Source organism: Gloeophyllum trabeum, assembly GCF_000344685.1.
Source record: "Gloeophyllum trabeum ATCC 11539 unplaced genomic scaffold GLOTRscaffold_00009, whole genome shotgun sequence".
Lineage (NCBI taxonomy): Eukaryota > Fungi > Basidiomycota > Agaricomycetes > Gloeophyllales > Gloeophyllaceae > Gloeophyllum > Gloeophyllum trabeum.
This window is the reverse complement of record NW_006920418.1, coordinates 247064-260391: the sequence shown is the minus strand read 5'-3', so window position 1 is coordinate 260391 and position 13328 is coordinate 247064. Positions and strand designations below refer to the sequence as shown.

Below are 13328 nucleotides of genomic sequence, written 5' to 3'. Positions count from 1 at the left end.
GCTCGGCACGGTAGAGCATTGTTCATTCAAGCCGTATTGAAGCTTCAACTAAGTAGCAGCTTCAATGGTGACATGTTCAATGTTTCTCTACATTGATGATAATGATACAAGTTGCCAGGAGATGAGACTGGTCACACTCAGATTTAGTAGTAGCCTAGGACATGTACTTAATTCACTGGCCAGTTTCTGATACCAACATATAGTCCACTGTCGTTAGCTATCCAACCTACTATAAAGTGCAATACATTGCTTCAAATAGCACTTTCCTCCACTGGAATTCTTGTTGGAGCCTTTGAGGCACAGGGTACTTCACCAATGTACCTTGTTACCTTCCGACTCGGGATGCGTGTTAGAGAGTCACATCAATCCTGAAACACCACCACTCCTACAATTCCATGCCGAGTGTATACAAGCTATGACCGGACTACATGGTATTTCTAGATCTTCAACAACGAAGCAGAGTTGTCACTAGTACTTATACCATAGGCAGACCTTGGTAATATATAGTATTGCATAATTCATACAGAGAAGGGTGCTAATTACACATATACTGTACCAGACTATGTATATAGGCTCTCTCCATACTCTCTGACCTAATATAAGTGTACTTAGAGAGCTCATAGAAGTCAACAAGCATTAGCACAGGAGGAACTCGATATTTAGAGGTGGATGTCACTCTCTTCCATCACGCGGTGCCAGGACCCCGAGTGCAAGCCCGCATTGCTGTGCTCGATTTCCTGAAGTCGACCTGGTCCTGCTCGGCAACGGTACACGCAGTCTCCATTTCGCAGGAAGAGGTCATCGCTGAAGCAGCGTGAAGAGTAAGCTCCCCGGTGTCGGGTCTCTGGGAAACACTAGACATACATTTGGATGCAGCGTGATGGTAGAATACGACCACAAAGTTTAGAGTACATGGGCAACATGCGGAAGATCTATGTAAGGCATTGCTTGAGAGCTGCCACATGGGTATCGTGACGCTTCCGTATATCCGAGCGCGTAAGAGACGGGCGAAGCTCAGCCTCATGCTTCAATCACAACGTCAGCGAGCAGGATTCAGAGCAATTAACTCCACCTTACCTGCAGTAATTTGTCTGCCTGCCACATCCGCGTGGGGAGACTTTCAAGCGAGACATACACAGCAGGTATAGACTCGCAACGCAATAGTTCTTGCTCACTGCTGCGAAGAATTGCCAACGCAATGCGGAACAAAACGTCTATACCATCCACGAGAAATACGTCCCAGACGCGGAAGAGGGTCTGCGAGTTAAGTTCAGTACCGTAAAGCACCCCACTAATTTCCCGCGTACCTCAACTGGTAAGCAGTCCGTGAAGAGGGAAAGGAACCATGAGAAACATATGGCCGGTAAGTCTACACCGAGTTGGTTCAAGTGAGCATGTAGTTTCGGCATGAATTCTTGCACGTAATCCATTAGCACCAACGGACATGCCCGAGAAGGTAGCAGCGATGGCGAGAAAAATTCCTCCGGAAGGATACGCTCGACGATGGCCGCGAGGACCCAGAACGCTTCCTCTTCATCGGCATGGACTAGCAAAAGGGTCGATGTAATGAGGTTCATTCCTTGGCAGTAGCCGACAGCTGGGTTACGTCTTGATCGCGCAGGTAAGCAGGTAGGATAACGGAGGGTACTCTGATTACAACGGCGACTCACCGACTATAGGCCGTTAATACCCTTCGTAATTTGTCGACACCAGTGCCATCACCGCCGAAGAAAATATTGAGCGGCATAGTGCGTCCAACGTCTTTTTCGATCTCTATGGATACCCCGCTGCCTCCATCGGGTTCGGACAATAAATCCCGGAAAAGCCCAGGTTCCATCATTTCCAATGCTCCGCTGCATTCAAACCACACCTTCGATCGGTATACGAGAGGAATACCGGAGCGAACAAGACGATCGAATTCCCTCCTCTCGTCGCGACTCGACGATAATCCCAGCTGCGCAAAACCAATCAAACCTTCGGAATGTGATAGCTCCTCTTCTTCCACAGAGCTCCCGAGACCTAAGACGGCCGCTGCTCCAGCAGAAGTCGAAGCAACGGATGTGGTAGTACCCTTCGAAGCCCTTGCTTTGCGTCGTTTATTGACAAAGGCGTCCCACTCTTTCCGACGCGCTGTCTGGTGCTGATCATGGATCTCTGTCAACTGTGCCAGCAGTCTCCGGATGGTATTCGCGCAGACGTGCCGTGGTGTACCATCTTCAATGGACAGAATAGAGGTAACCGATCGGAGGGTCTGCACGGTGGAGACAGGGTTAGGGGTCAGAGTGGACGACCGCGGGCGGCCTTTCGAAGATGCCGGAGACGTCGCGCGCGACTTGCGAGAATGTGTGGACCTAGAGTCATCCCCTGAAGTAAATATGGTTGAACGCGTGCTAACCGTACTGGTCCAGTCCATCAAATCACCGCCGCTGCAATCACACCGTTCCCTCACAACTTCAATATGGTCCTTAGGAGCGTCTTCATCTTCGTCAGACCAGTTGCCGTCCTCAAATCGATCTGCGATTTTTATGCCAGTGAGACAAGCGGGAGCCGTATTGCCACACTCCTTGGCACGAAGAAGAAGCAAAAAGTCGTACTGCGACACGTCGTACATGAAGCCATACCGATCTGTCAGTGGTTCCTGATTTTCTTCGTCGTGATACACAGAGAACCTTTGCGCGGCGTTTGGCAGAGGAATAGACGGGCGGAAATCGCGTGACGCAAGCGATGTATACGTTCGTGATAGGTACTGTGTGGGCGGTTTGGCATTCACGGGAATGATAGCATCAAGTGGCACAGACCCAGGCTTGCTGCCACTGGCAGGAGCACCTCCAACAGACGCTTGTTGTGCTGCGGTTGATGTTTCGGTCACGACGCCGGCACTCTTCTGTATCGCATCGACCATGGTCGAGAGCCTCTTCTGTTGCTGCGAGAAGAACGTACCGAAAATAGGGGAAGACAGGGCGGATGGGATACCAATAGAAGGTTTCCGCGCTCTATGTCTAGAAATCGCAGCGTCTCCTTTGCTGACCGCGACACGGCTCAGAACCTCTGCAGGGTCAATTCCAGGCTTAGAAAGAGTCGGCTGGGGCTGAGGAAGGGCTTCGCCGTCCAACTTCTTCTTCTCTTTCTTCTCCTTAGGCTTCTCTCGGAATATCAAGCCTTGTTCCCGGGCGTTACGCACTAGCTCCATGGCCAGCTCTGATATGAGCGGGCCAGTCTCGCGCCCATGGTCGACCAAGATGCTGCCCGGATCAGAGGTCATCACGCGAGTCGCGTGAACGATTGCTCGTAAAGATGATCCCTGCACGAGTGAATCCTGCTGCACTTGAGCGGATGAGGCCGAGCTAGCGGGACCTGATTTGAAGACGTCGCCACCGGACGGTATCGCCGGCAGCGTCGACGGCGTCGGCAGAGGTGTGCTTGAAGTTGAGACGGATATCGATACCCGGTCATCTGACGAGCCTGGCTCGGCGAACGTGTTCACATCCGTTACAGATAAGTTACGTCGCAGCTTTCTGTTAGACGCAGAGGCAGGGTTGAGAATGGAAAATCCAAGAGTGCCAAACACGCTCCTTGCAGCTTTCCGCCTGTTTGACTTGTGAGGAGGCTGCTCAGACGCAGGGGAAGACACCGCGCTCTCTGGTTGTTCAGCCTGGGTTTCCTTGTCCTGGCTACTGCGCTGTTCGTCCAGAGATGACACCCCCGGACTGCGACTCCGGGTCTTGCCCTTGACCCACCATGTGCCCATCCATTCGCCGATCCCAGCCTTCTCGGACTTGGTCGATGCGACGTCGGTAGCTTCATCCGGGGTAGCGTCCGATGTATGGTCGGCCAGGTGCTGGGCTTCGCTGAGGGTGCTCTCGGCGTAGTGCGTCTCGATGACAGCACCGTAGTCCGTGGTTACGGAGGTAGCGATGGTGGCAGCATCCTCGTCCACAGTGGACATTGTAGGGACGGTGATGGATTGTGGCATGCTCGAAGGGCGGCCAACTTCATCCGAGATAGCCTCCGACAAGGAGTCTTTCAGGGACTATATCCGCCGTCAGCTGCGGGCAAGTCGTGGAGAAGCCAAACATACTATGTAACTGTGTTTATTGGGGATACTCTTGTCCTTGCCTTCTTCTTTCGCTTCGTCCGAGAACAAAGTCTCCAGGACGCGCCTTGCAATGTCCTGCTCTGAGGGCTCAAGCTTCTTCAGGAGGTCCTCTGCTTTGTTGCGACGTATTTCCTCCTTCTCTCGGAGTTTATTGCGACTCTCTTCTAGTTCTATTCTTGCCTTGGTGAGGTTATGAACCGCGGACGAGAGGACCCGGATTACTGGGTGATACATATTATTGCCACCGTCAGCAGACGGCTGGGCGGCCTTCAGACTGGACACAGCCGACTGTATAGCTTCATCTGAGTATTCATGCCATTGTGTAGATAGGACATGCGAGGTCGCGACGGGGCCCAGCTCCGACGGAACCAACGACTCTGCTCTCCTGCGAGGGGTAAGTGGTAGTGACGCAGGGGAGTCTTTTGAGGACCCAACTATGAAAAGAGGTGCCGGTCTATCCCACAGCACCGTCGGTTCGCGTCCGTCGTCTTTCCCTATCTCCGCCTTACCGTAGCCCCGTACACTGCCGTCCCAGTTCGCGCCAGAGGTCCCAGTTCGGAGCGCACCTTTCTCCTGGCTCGCTCTCTCTGCGAAGTAGCTTGTGGCCGCTCTGGCGTGCCCCGAGTGCTGGCTGCCTCGTGTTCTGCGACCGCTGCGAGACGCGCCTTCGTCAGGCGAAAGGGGGTGTAAATGAACGGGAGTCGTCGCAGGGCCAGGGGATGGGCTGGAATTCATTGCTGCCGGTCTTTTGCAACACGTCCGACGTGCATCTGGGCGTCGTGTACATCGTTTCAAGTAACGAGGGACTGCAGCGGATTATGTGAGGGGGATAATTCTCACAGTAAGCAAATAATTTCCACGCGTAGCTCATACTAGTCCGTGCCCATTGTCGTGGATCCCTAAGATAGACTTGGGTAATTCTACTGCTTCCACCATTCTACCTGCTTGGGTATCAAGATCCGGGCCAGCGGCAAGCCGCAGGGAGACGGAGTATATCCCTTTACAATTAGTGAATCCATCTGAAGAGGAGGCGGCGTTCGACGTTGCGGCGTTTGCTATGAAATTCAGGTATTTCAGTCGATTTCGTGATGGAAATGGCCGATGTAAGAGACTCTTTACAGTTCTTCGCTCAAGTTTAACGCCGTTGCGGAGTGGTGGGACGAGTACATTGCGTGAGTCGGGCAGCTTGTGGATGTATCTTTGGCTTATCCCGGCGTTCCAGCTATGATTCCCTGAAGAAGGCTATATACCAGTTGGAGAAGCAGCAGACGGGAGTGGATCACCCATATACCGACTTAGAATCGAATGAGCGGACTTCGCTCATTGATCGCGCAGACAGTTCGGCGACAGATGCGCTCTTTATACCTCTCCTCGACCATGAGTTGAAGAAGATCATGCTATTTTACGAGGCGAAGGAGGCAGAAGTGCTGAAGGAACTCGCTGGCTTGGAGGAACTCGTCAGAGAGCAGGATGAATCGGAACCCGTTGCGGACGAGCATTACATGCACGATATTGACGAAGACGATGAGGATGACGACGACGACGACGACGATGAGAGCCCCGTACGGAGCCGAACGCGAGCACAGTCTCCCCCCGGCATCGGACGTCAGCCCAGTGTCGGGACAAGCTCGAGAGGTAAGTACATGCTTCCGCAGCGATGCTCTACGCGTATCCACCCTGAACGTCAGGCGGCCATCGGAAGACGGAGCGCCACCGTCGCTATAGCACGACGTCCAGCGATGACTTTGCAGATCTTGAGGCTAGTATAGCGTCTCTGCGTCAGAATGCCCATGGACATTCTTCAAGAGAGGACGGAGCGTCCATGTCCCCTGTCGGCCGTGCACGGAGACTCGTGACAAAGTTGAAAGACAGCATAACCTCGACCACAGGCTTCCCCGAGTCCGTATGGACGTCCAGGAGTAATTATGCTATGGATGTACGGCTCCTGTTTAAGCGACGAATAACGACGCTCTATGTGTCTGTTACGTCCCTAAAGTCGTACGTTGAGGTCAACTATTCGGGGTTTCGGAAGATCTTGAAGAAGTGCGTCGCTACGGGCTATGTCATTCTCTCCGCATATTTACGATAGCGCTGATAGGTACGACAAGGTCACGGAAAGCGAGGTTTGTGTATTGAAATCCGTTCCTCAGGTCCTATAATACTTACGGAGGGACATAGCTGAAAGATCAGTACCTCCGCGAAGTTGTGGAACAGACCCCACCGTTCACACAACAATCGAAGGACACGCTCAACGACGCCATAACGCGACTTGTCAACTTATATGCAAAATGCGTCACGCAAGGCGACCTGCGCGCAGCGCAGCGGCAACTCAGGCTCTACCAAAGAGAGCACGTTGCCTGGGAACGTGATACGGTCTGGAAGCAAATGATAGGCCGCGCACGGAGGGGCAGAGGAGGGATTGACAGCGGGGACGAGTTCCCAGGAGCTCCAGTTCTGGAGCATGAGCCAGAGAAGGGATTGCTCTCTTTGCCCACTCCTGTTGGCCGGATCAAGATCACGAAGAAGATACTTTCGTTGCTCATTGCTGTAGCTGTGTTCATCACCCTTCTGGACGTGCGGACTGTAGAGGGAGTCCCGGCTAACCGTTGCTTCGCGATCCTGATATTTGCCACAATCATGTGGGCTACTGAGGTATGTGTGCCTCCCCTGAACTTAGACCCGACTTACGGTGAATCCAGGCCATCCCGCTTTTTGTGACGTCCATCTTGGTACCTCTGCTCATGGCTTGTCTGCGAGTTATTCGGTCCCCAGACGGAGACATGCTCCCAGTTCCCGAAGCAACAAAGTAGGTAATATCATTGCGTCGAGAGTGTGTTATACTCAACCCAGCGTAGATACATCTTCTCGGTGATGTTCTCACCGACGATAATGCTTCTCATCGGGGGCTTCACCATTGCGTCTGCCATCAGCAAGACGAGTATTGATCGCTTGCTGATTACTCGTGTCCTGAGTCTTGCTGGCACGAAACCCAACATCGTCCTGTTGGCCTTCATGGGAGTTTCTTGCTTCGCTAGTATGTGGATCAGGTAGGCTATTAATCTGGAGGTTTAATGGACTCGACTGAGGGTCATATGATCGTAGTAATGTTGCGGCGCCTACGCTGTGTTTCACTCTTATACGGGTCAGTAGGATATAGCCAATACTCTCCATGCGCTAACGGTCATGCAGCCCATACTCAGAACTTTACCTCCGAGGTCGACCTTTGCGCCCTGTCTAATCGTATGTCAGTCCCTTCATCGACTATCGTCCGTCACTTCATATTATTCCTGCAGCTCGCTATTGCATTAGCGGCCAATATCGGGGGCCAGAGTTCACCCATCTCCTCACCGCAGAACCTTATCGCTCTCGACAACATGGATCCCAAACTAGATTGGGCGCGCTGGTTCGCAGTAGCCATTCCAGTCTCGGCAATATCTATCCTGCTGATCTGGTTGCTCCTCATTGTGAGCTACAGACCGGCGCGCTCACCGGATGGAGAAGGCGACATAGAGATCAAACCCATAAAGGCTGCGAAGGATAGTTTCACTGTCAAGCAGTACTGGGTCGTATTCGTCTGTTTGGTGACTATCGGTTTGTGGTGTATTGAGCACGAATTGGAGTGGCTTGTTGGGGATATGGGGATCGTTGCTATCATCCCGATCGTAGCCTTTTTTGCGACTGGAGTACTCAAGAAGGCGAGTTCCTTGCGATGCTCACAAGAGTCCTTTGTGACTGATCGTTGCCGTCTCCTCCATCCAGGATGATTTTGAACAGTTTCTGTGGACGGTCGTATTCTTGGCCATGGGCGGTATAGCTCTAGGCAAAGGCGTTACCTCGAGCGGTCTACTGGAGAATATGGACGATGTTATCCGGAAACTAGTTGAAGGTCTTTCGCTATATAGCGTAGTGATTGTCCTTTCAATCGTTGTTCTTGTGCGTCCTTCCATGTCTGCTTTACCCGGGATCTTACGTCACCTCCTCAGGTCGTGTCGACATTCATTAGTCACACGATTGCAAGCGTCTTATTATGCCCTATTGCCAAAGAGGTCGGGTCACATCTCCCAGGGGACCAATCGAATTTACTAGTCTTCATCACTGGCCTAATATGTTCGACGGGAATGGGCATGCCCGTTTCAGGATTTCCGAATCAGACTGCGTACGTTGTTAGGAAAACCTGGGCATCTGCGAAATACTGATGAGCGTGCATCCAGAGCGACCCAGGAGGACGAGGTCGGGCAACTCTATCTGTCTAATATCGATTTCTTGAAGAATGGAGTCCCCGCTAGCATCATCGCGGCTCTAGTATGTGTTGAATTGATTCCTAATCTCTGCTGCATCTGACATAACGATCGGGAACAGGTTGTAGCCACCATTGGCTTTTTACTAATGAAACTTGTAGGGTGAGATCATATGTCCCTCGTCACGAAGTAGACGTACTGACACACTCTATAGCATCTGATACCCCTCATCTAACCTAGATACGGAATACATCGTACGATCCGTTTCGCGCTAGTCTTGTGTTTATGTGTCCCAGATCCTGTTGCTGCGTGATGGCAGAGTTAGCGAAGCTAGGTTTGGTCACGGAACCTGCGCTCCGAACTGCTCACTCTGCGCATGATCCTGTGATCCAGTTAGGTTCCCATGCCAGTACGGACGACTGCTTTCAGAACCTTGTGCGCGTCGTCCAATCCGAGCTTATGTTGTAGTGAGACCCTCATGTTCGGCGAATCGTTAACATCCTCCTCAACCCGCAGTTGCCATGTACACCCCTTGCTATCACGACCGAGATCGCGTAGCATATTGTCGTGGCAGTCAAGAGAAAGTTATCACCGTTGAGGAGCATACTATAGACGTACTGTACGTTTACATTTCACACCCAGAACAGTTACAGTGGATGTTTGAGAATACAAGGCCGTTGACTCGTTCACGACCCTATGTGAAGTTCTTCGCTGGCGGCGGTACAAAGATGATATCTTCCTCGTTGGGCCAGTGCTGTCGCTTCGTGTCTGGCACAGGGTTGGGAGGCTCAGCACAAGGGATTGTCTCGAAGAGATTTGCCGAAACCGCGTGTCCAAGGTGCTGTATCTCCACCCTATCCTGTTTTTCCACCCAAAAAGCAAGGGTATAGTGCGCCCCCTGGGCCGGTCTTGCGCCGACGTTGGTACCACTCTGTATTTCGAGCTGCGTGTCAAGTAAACCAGCAAGGGCACGTTGATATCAACATATACCTTTGAAATGGGCCCGCGAAGGACCCTACATGGTGTGCCTCGAGGGATATGCTTATTATACCCGTTGATGCTAACACACACAGTATCGCTCCGAGTGAAAACCTGACATATTAAAGTCGGTCAAGTACGTAGCCATTTATTAGACCATGATTCCAACTGAACTTACAATGGAATCTCCCGGAAGTGGTGTCTCTGATGGCCTTCCCCTCCTACTGTCAGTCGTTAGGCAGTCATGCGGAATGGGCGTATTGGGAGGTTTTCCCGCTACGACAGGTTCGTGACGCAGCACCAGCACTTTCCATCCGATGAAGTAGAGGCTGTCGTCTATGGTGCTCTTGTTGGCATAGTCCTGCGTGATATTCCAATGACACGGATACCCAATAAAATTGCATACTGAATAGGCCTCACCCCATCGTCCGGGACCGGAACACATTTGATGACTTTGACAACTGAACCGGCCGTTGGCAAGTTCGGGATGTTGTATTTCACGCGAACCCAAGTATCAGGCTGAAGAATTATCGAATCAAATCAAGTCCGACCTGCGACAAGATGAAAACCTCACTAGTGACGCTTTGCTGGGAGGTGCATCGTTTAACGGTATGGGCTGTTGGGAGATGACCGTAGGTAAGTTGTAGGTTTGTGTCGACATTGTGGGCTGAGGTGGGACCAGGTACTTAGTATCGCGAGACACCTGAAGAAACTTGGAATCCGGTGGGTGGCCTTATATCCATGGGAGAATTAAGGTTACCTGTCAAGATACTCAGCTGGTCGCCGCTCGATTTAATCAGCGATACCGAAGGTGGACAATAATATCGAAAGATGACATTGGAAACTAGGTCTCACTGGCGCGCATGCAGATAGCATACCCGACTGGGTCTTACAGTGTATTTTTGGCCCGTCGAGCAAGCCACTATGGATGCGGGAATGTAGTCTGGTCTCATCTATACCCACACGATCGAGTTGCACGCCCCACGTTCTCGTAGATTTTACACTCACTAAGTACTAGAATGACTCCTCAGGCTCCAGGTCGATTCCGGACCTGATGGTACTTCTCGGGAACGGAAATCTTCCAAACCTTATAGCATGATCGGATCCAGTTAGACATGCCAGGGAAAATATAAGGCGACCTGTAAGCATCAACGTAATTTGGGTTAATCCTTAAGGAGCGTGGAAGGCTAGGAGTTAGCATCGGCAAGTCCTTCTCAGCCTCAATACACCCAAACGGGCGATGCCAAAGATCTCCCGTTGTAGTAATTCTATAAGGTCAGGGACCGACATTCTGAAGTCTCTCAAGACTCACCAGGCGGGCATTACAAGACAGTATTCTAGGTGAGGTAGGGCGGTTATACCATTACCCGTCAAGATCCTTATCACGTGATCAGTTCGACTTGCGCTGGCTCAAGTTGAAGTTCTCCACCAGCGTTGTGGCGTATTGTTCTGCGGTAAGAGGATAGAAAATCAACTGCAACGCTATCTCCCCGGCAGTGTCCGAAATGTCACCCCCAGCCGCACAAGAGACTTGCCCTTCGGTCAGTTCCTTCTAGCTCGACGGCGGGGCTCAGCTCACCAAACAGTAGCTCGGGGCGAAGTCAGTTTTGCAGATCAGACTGGGTTACGAGCCTAACTGGAATTACTCTGCATTCTGGGAACATTCCCGCCCGTGGCTCGTTTCTCGTGGATACAAGCTTTACCAGTTAGAAATGCCGACTTCTAATCCTGAAGCATGGCTGCCTTCAGGAGTGTACAGTTCTGCATCCCTACCGTATGTAGATCACCACTGGCCAACGAAAGTGTTGCCCGATTCGTCACGGATGGAGATGATAATTACGGTTGGTCTGGTCAAAGCAGGTTTATTTCAAGGTTCGGTAACTCACTGAGTCTGTTAGACAACATTGATCTGCAGTGGTCAGGACTCACAACAACGGGAAATTATTGTCAAATTGACAGATAGGGGTACTGAGGAGTATGCAATATACAAATATCTCTGGCGGATTCCTGAACTACATGACCCTGCAACTTTCCCCGGAGTCCTACCTCCCGTGGATATTCTTGACAGTCCTGATGGATTTGCCTACGTCGTTTTCCCCCGGTATGCATCATGCTGATACTGGGAACCATCTTTGACCGCTTTTACAGGTGGAACGATCAGCCATTCAGCCCGGAAGTCAAGACTGCCGCGGAAGTTATGTATTGCATACGATCTCTCCTCCAAGTAAGTCGTATTTGCCCCCGGAAAAATTTCTGACGCGATTGGGAGGGAGAAGGGCCTAACGTCCCTTCACCAACATCGTATTGCTCATCGTGTGAGTTAGCTTCTGTATGGTTCCCCCGCAGTATTGATGGTACTGCAGGACATCTCCGACGACAACTTTTTGCTAGACTACCCATTGAATGCCGAATGGACATCGAGTACTGCCACGCGAAAGAGGCGGCACCGAGCCTCACCTGACGTTCACTATTGTCTATTCGACTATGACTTATCCCGGCTGTACCCTCGCGATAGTCCTCTACGGCAACGCTTCGTGCCCTCTTCGGAGGCATATGACCTTGGAAAACCGTGGCTTCATCCAAATGACTTCGCTCAGGGCGAACCAATATATAATCCATTCGGTTTCGATGTCGGCTGCATGGGAAACACGCTAAAAGCTCGATTTTGGGTGGGTGAACTTATTTCGCCAGAGGTCTCCATCTAATGCTATGTGTATTCACAGCATTGCGTTCCCGTCGTCCCCATCCTTGTACCTCTTTTGGATCACATGACCACGGACGACATATCGCGTCGCTTCACTGCTGCCGAAGCCTATCATTTTATTGACGAGACGATCTCTAATATGTCGGAAGTAGAGCTCTCTGCTGAAGTTCCTGAAGAGGTCTTAGGCAAAATGCCATCTTTGGAGGACTTATGGAAATCATTACCCCAAGAATTCATCCTGCAATGGCGAGCATACCGCAGTCCGCCATTGTCATGGTCTACTCGCATTTTACGCTTCATTTCGACACGTTTCACTTACAATATTAACCCGTTAGGATTTCGGTTTCTTGCTTTCGTACGTCGAATTCTAGGAAGATGAGCGCTTCTCCAGTCTCGCGCCATCCTCTGGGTCCTCCACTTCGACCTGCGCTTGATTGTATATCCCCTACTTACGCCTCAGTCTCACTACTTCCCCAAAGACTTTATTAGCATTTGATTGCGGAGCTAATTGAGGCGGGTAGGGCTGCTTCCCTGTAAGTCCCTTGTGTGAATATCACGCCGCGTGCTGTTGGGAAATAGGTATGATCAGTGAGTCATGATTCTCTTTCTCATAGCCAGTCGGACCCGACTGCTTGTTGACTCACGTCATGAGTAGAAGCCCCCATCTTGAGAATGGAGGAACCTTACATGAATTCCAGGTATCCTGACTTCCCTTCTTCTTTCCCTATCAGGAGAGCCATTGTCCCTGCAATGCCCGGGTCGATGTGTTCAGTTCATCGGTAGAGTAACGCGTGCCAGTGTCTCGAGTCTCGAGAAAGTTAGGCTGCGTTCGGTTGCACGGCCGCGTCGCGGCGCTCTCAAGGCGCCACAGCCAGCTCGGCCGCGTGGCAGTGCTTTTAGTGAGAGGCGATTGGCTGAAAGACTGTTTTGGCGTCGTTGGCCGCGACGCGGCCATGCATCCGAACGCAGCCTTAAGCCCCATTGTGTCAGCCAACTGAGCGAAGGCACAAAACTCGGCCAGCAGCTCCACGCTAGTAGGCGCAGCCGGACTGAACTGTAACCGTGTTTGTGCTCTGAGAGACCTTCTATTTCACCGAGGCTCCAGCCCAAAATATGGGCGAGTCTCTGGAATTTCGTCGTCAACCGTCAAATATTGATCGGCCGCGGCAACACTGAACTGTCTTACTTTGATTTCTGGGAGATGAGCATGATATCGATGCTACATTCCCTTCGGTCGCGCTGTGTTGTGCTACTACTAGCCTGAGCCCTGCTTGCTAACTTGCTAATACTAGTAGTAAGGTATTGCTCTGAT

At 51.5% G+C, this 13328-nt stretch overlaps 4 protein-coding genes across 4 annotated transcripts; 2 read left to right on the top strand and 2 right to left on the bottom strand.

Annotated features, from left to right (window-relative positions):
• Window positions 1–868: 868 nt before the first annotated feature.
• GLOTRDRAFT_116671 (TBC-domain-containing protein) lies at window positions 869–4831 on the bottom strand (the record flags this gene model as incomplete). Its single annotated transcript, XM_007869121.1, has 6 exons — window positions 869–1025; window positions 1078–1257; window positions 1308–1608; window positions 1671–3859; window positions 3884–4030; window positions 4079–4831. 6 exons carry the CDS (start codon window positions 4829–4831, stop codon window positions 933–935), a joined length of 3663 nt encoding a protein of 1220 aa, XP_007867312.1. The 3' UTR covers window positions 869–932.
• A 187-nt stretch (window positions 4832–5018) lies between these two features.
• On the top strand, window positions 5019–8696 carry GLOTRDRAFT_62395 (SPX-domain-containing protein). Its single transcript, XM_007869120.1, has 16 exons — window positions 5019–5164; window positions 5218–5268; window positions 5319–5764; window positions 5914–6139; window positions 6195–6219; window positions 6275–6748; window positions 6796–6902; window positions 6952–7143; window positions 7199–7238; window positions 7286–7336; window positions 7390–7824; window positions 7856–8029; window positions 8080–8252; window positions 8308–8398; window positions 8456–8496; window positions 8549–8696. The coding sequence occupies exons 1-16, from the start codon at window positions 5154–5156 to the stop codon at window positions 8553–8555; spliced, it is 2544 nt and encodes an 847-aa protein (XP_007867311.1). The 5' UTR covers window positions 5019–5153; the 3' UTR covers window positions 8556–8696.
• A 412-nt stretch (window positions 8697–9108) lies between these two features.
• Window positions 9109–9973, bottom strand: GLOTRDRAFT_139404 (uncharacterized protein; the record flags this gene model as incomplete). The annotated part of the gene is made up of 5 exons (XM_007869119.1): window positions 9109–9265; window positions 9325–9426; window positions 9491–9673; window positions 9733–9831; window positions 9887–9973. Coding segments are annotated over 5 exons (627 nt in total), but the record flags the coding sequence as incomplete, so codon positions are not given.
• Window positions 9974–12056: 2083 nt separating this feature from the next.
• GLOTRDRAFT_44528 (uncharacterized protein) lies at window positions 12057–12395 on the top strand (the record flags this gene model as incomplete). Its single annotated transcript, XM_007869058.1, has 1 exon — window positions 12057–12395. A coding segment is annotated over one exon (339 nt), but the record flags the coding sequence as incomplete, so codon positions are not given.
• Between the last annotated feature and the right edge of the window lie 933 nt (window positions 12396–13328).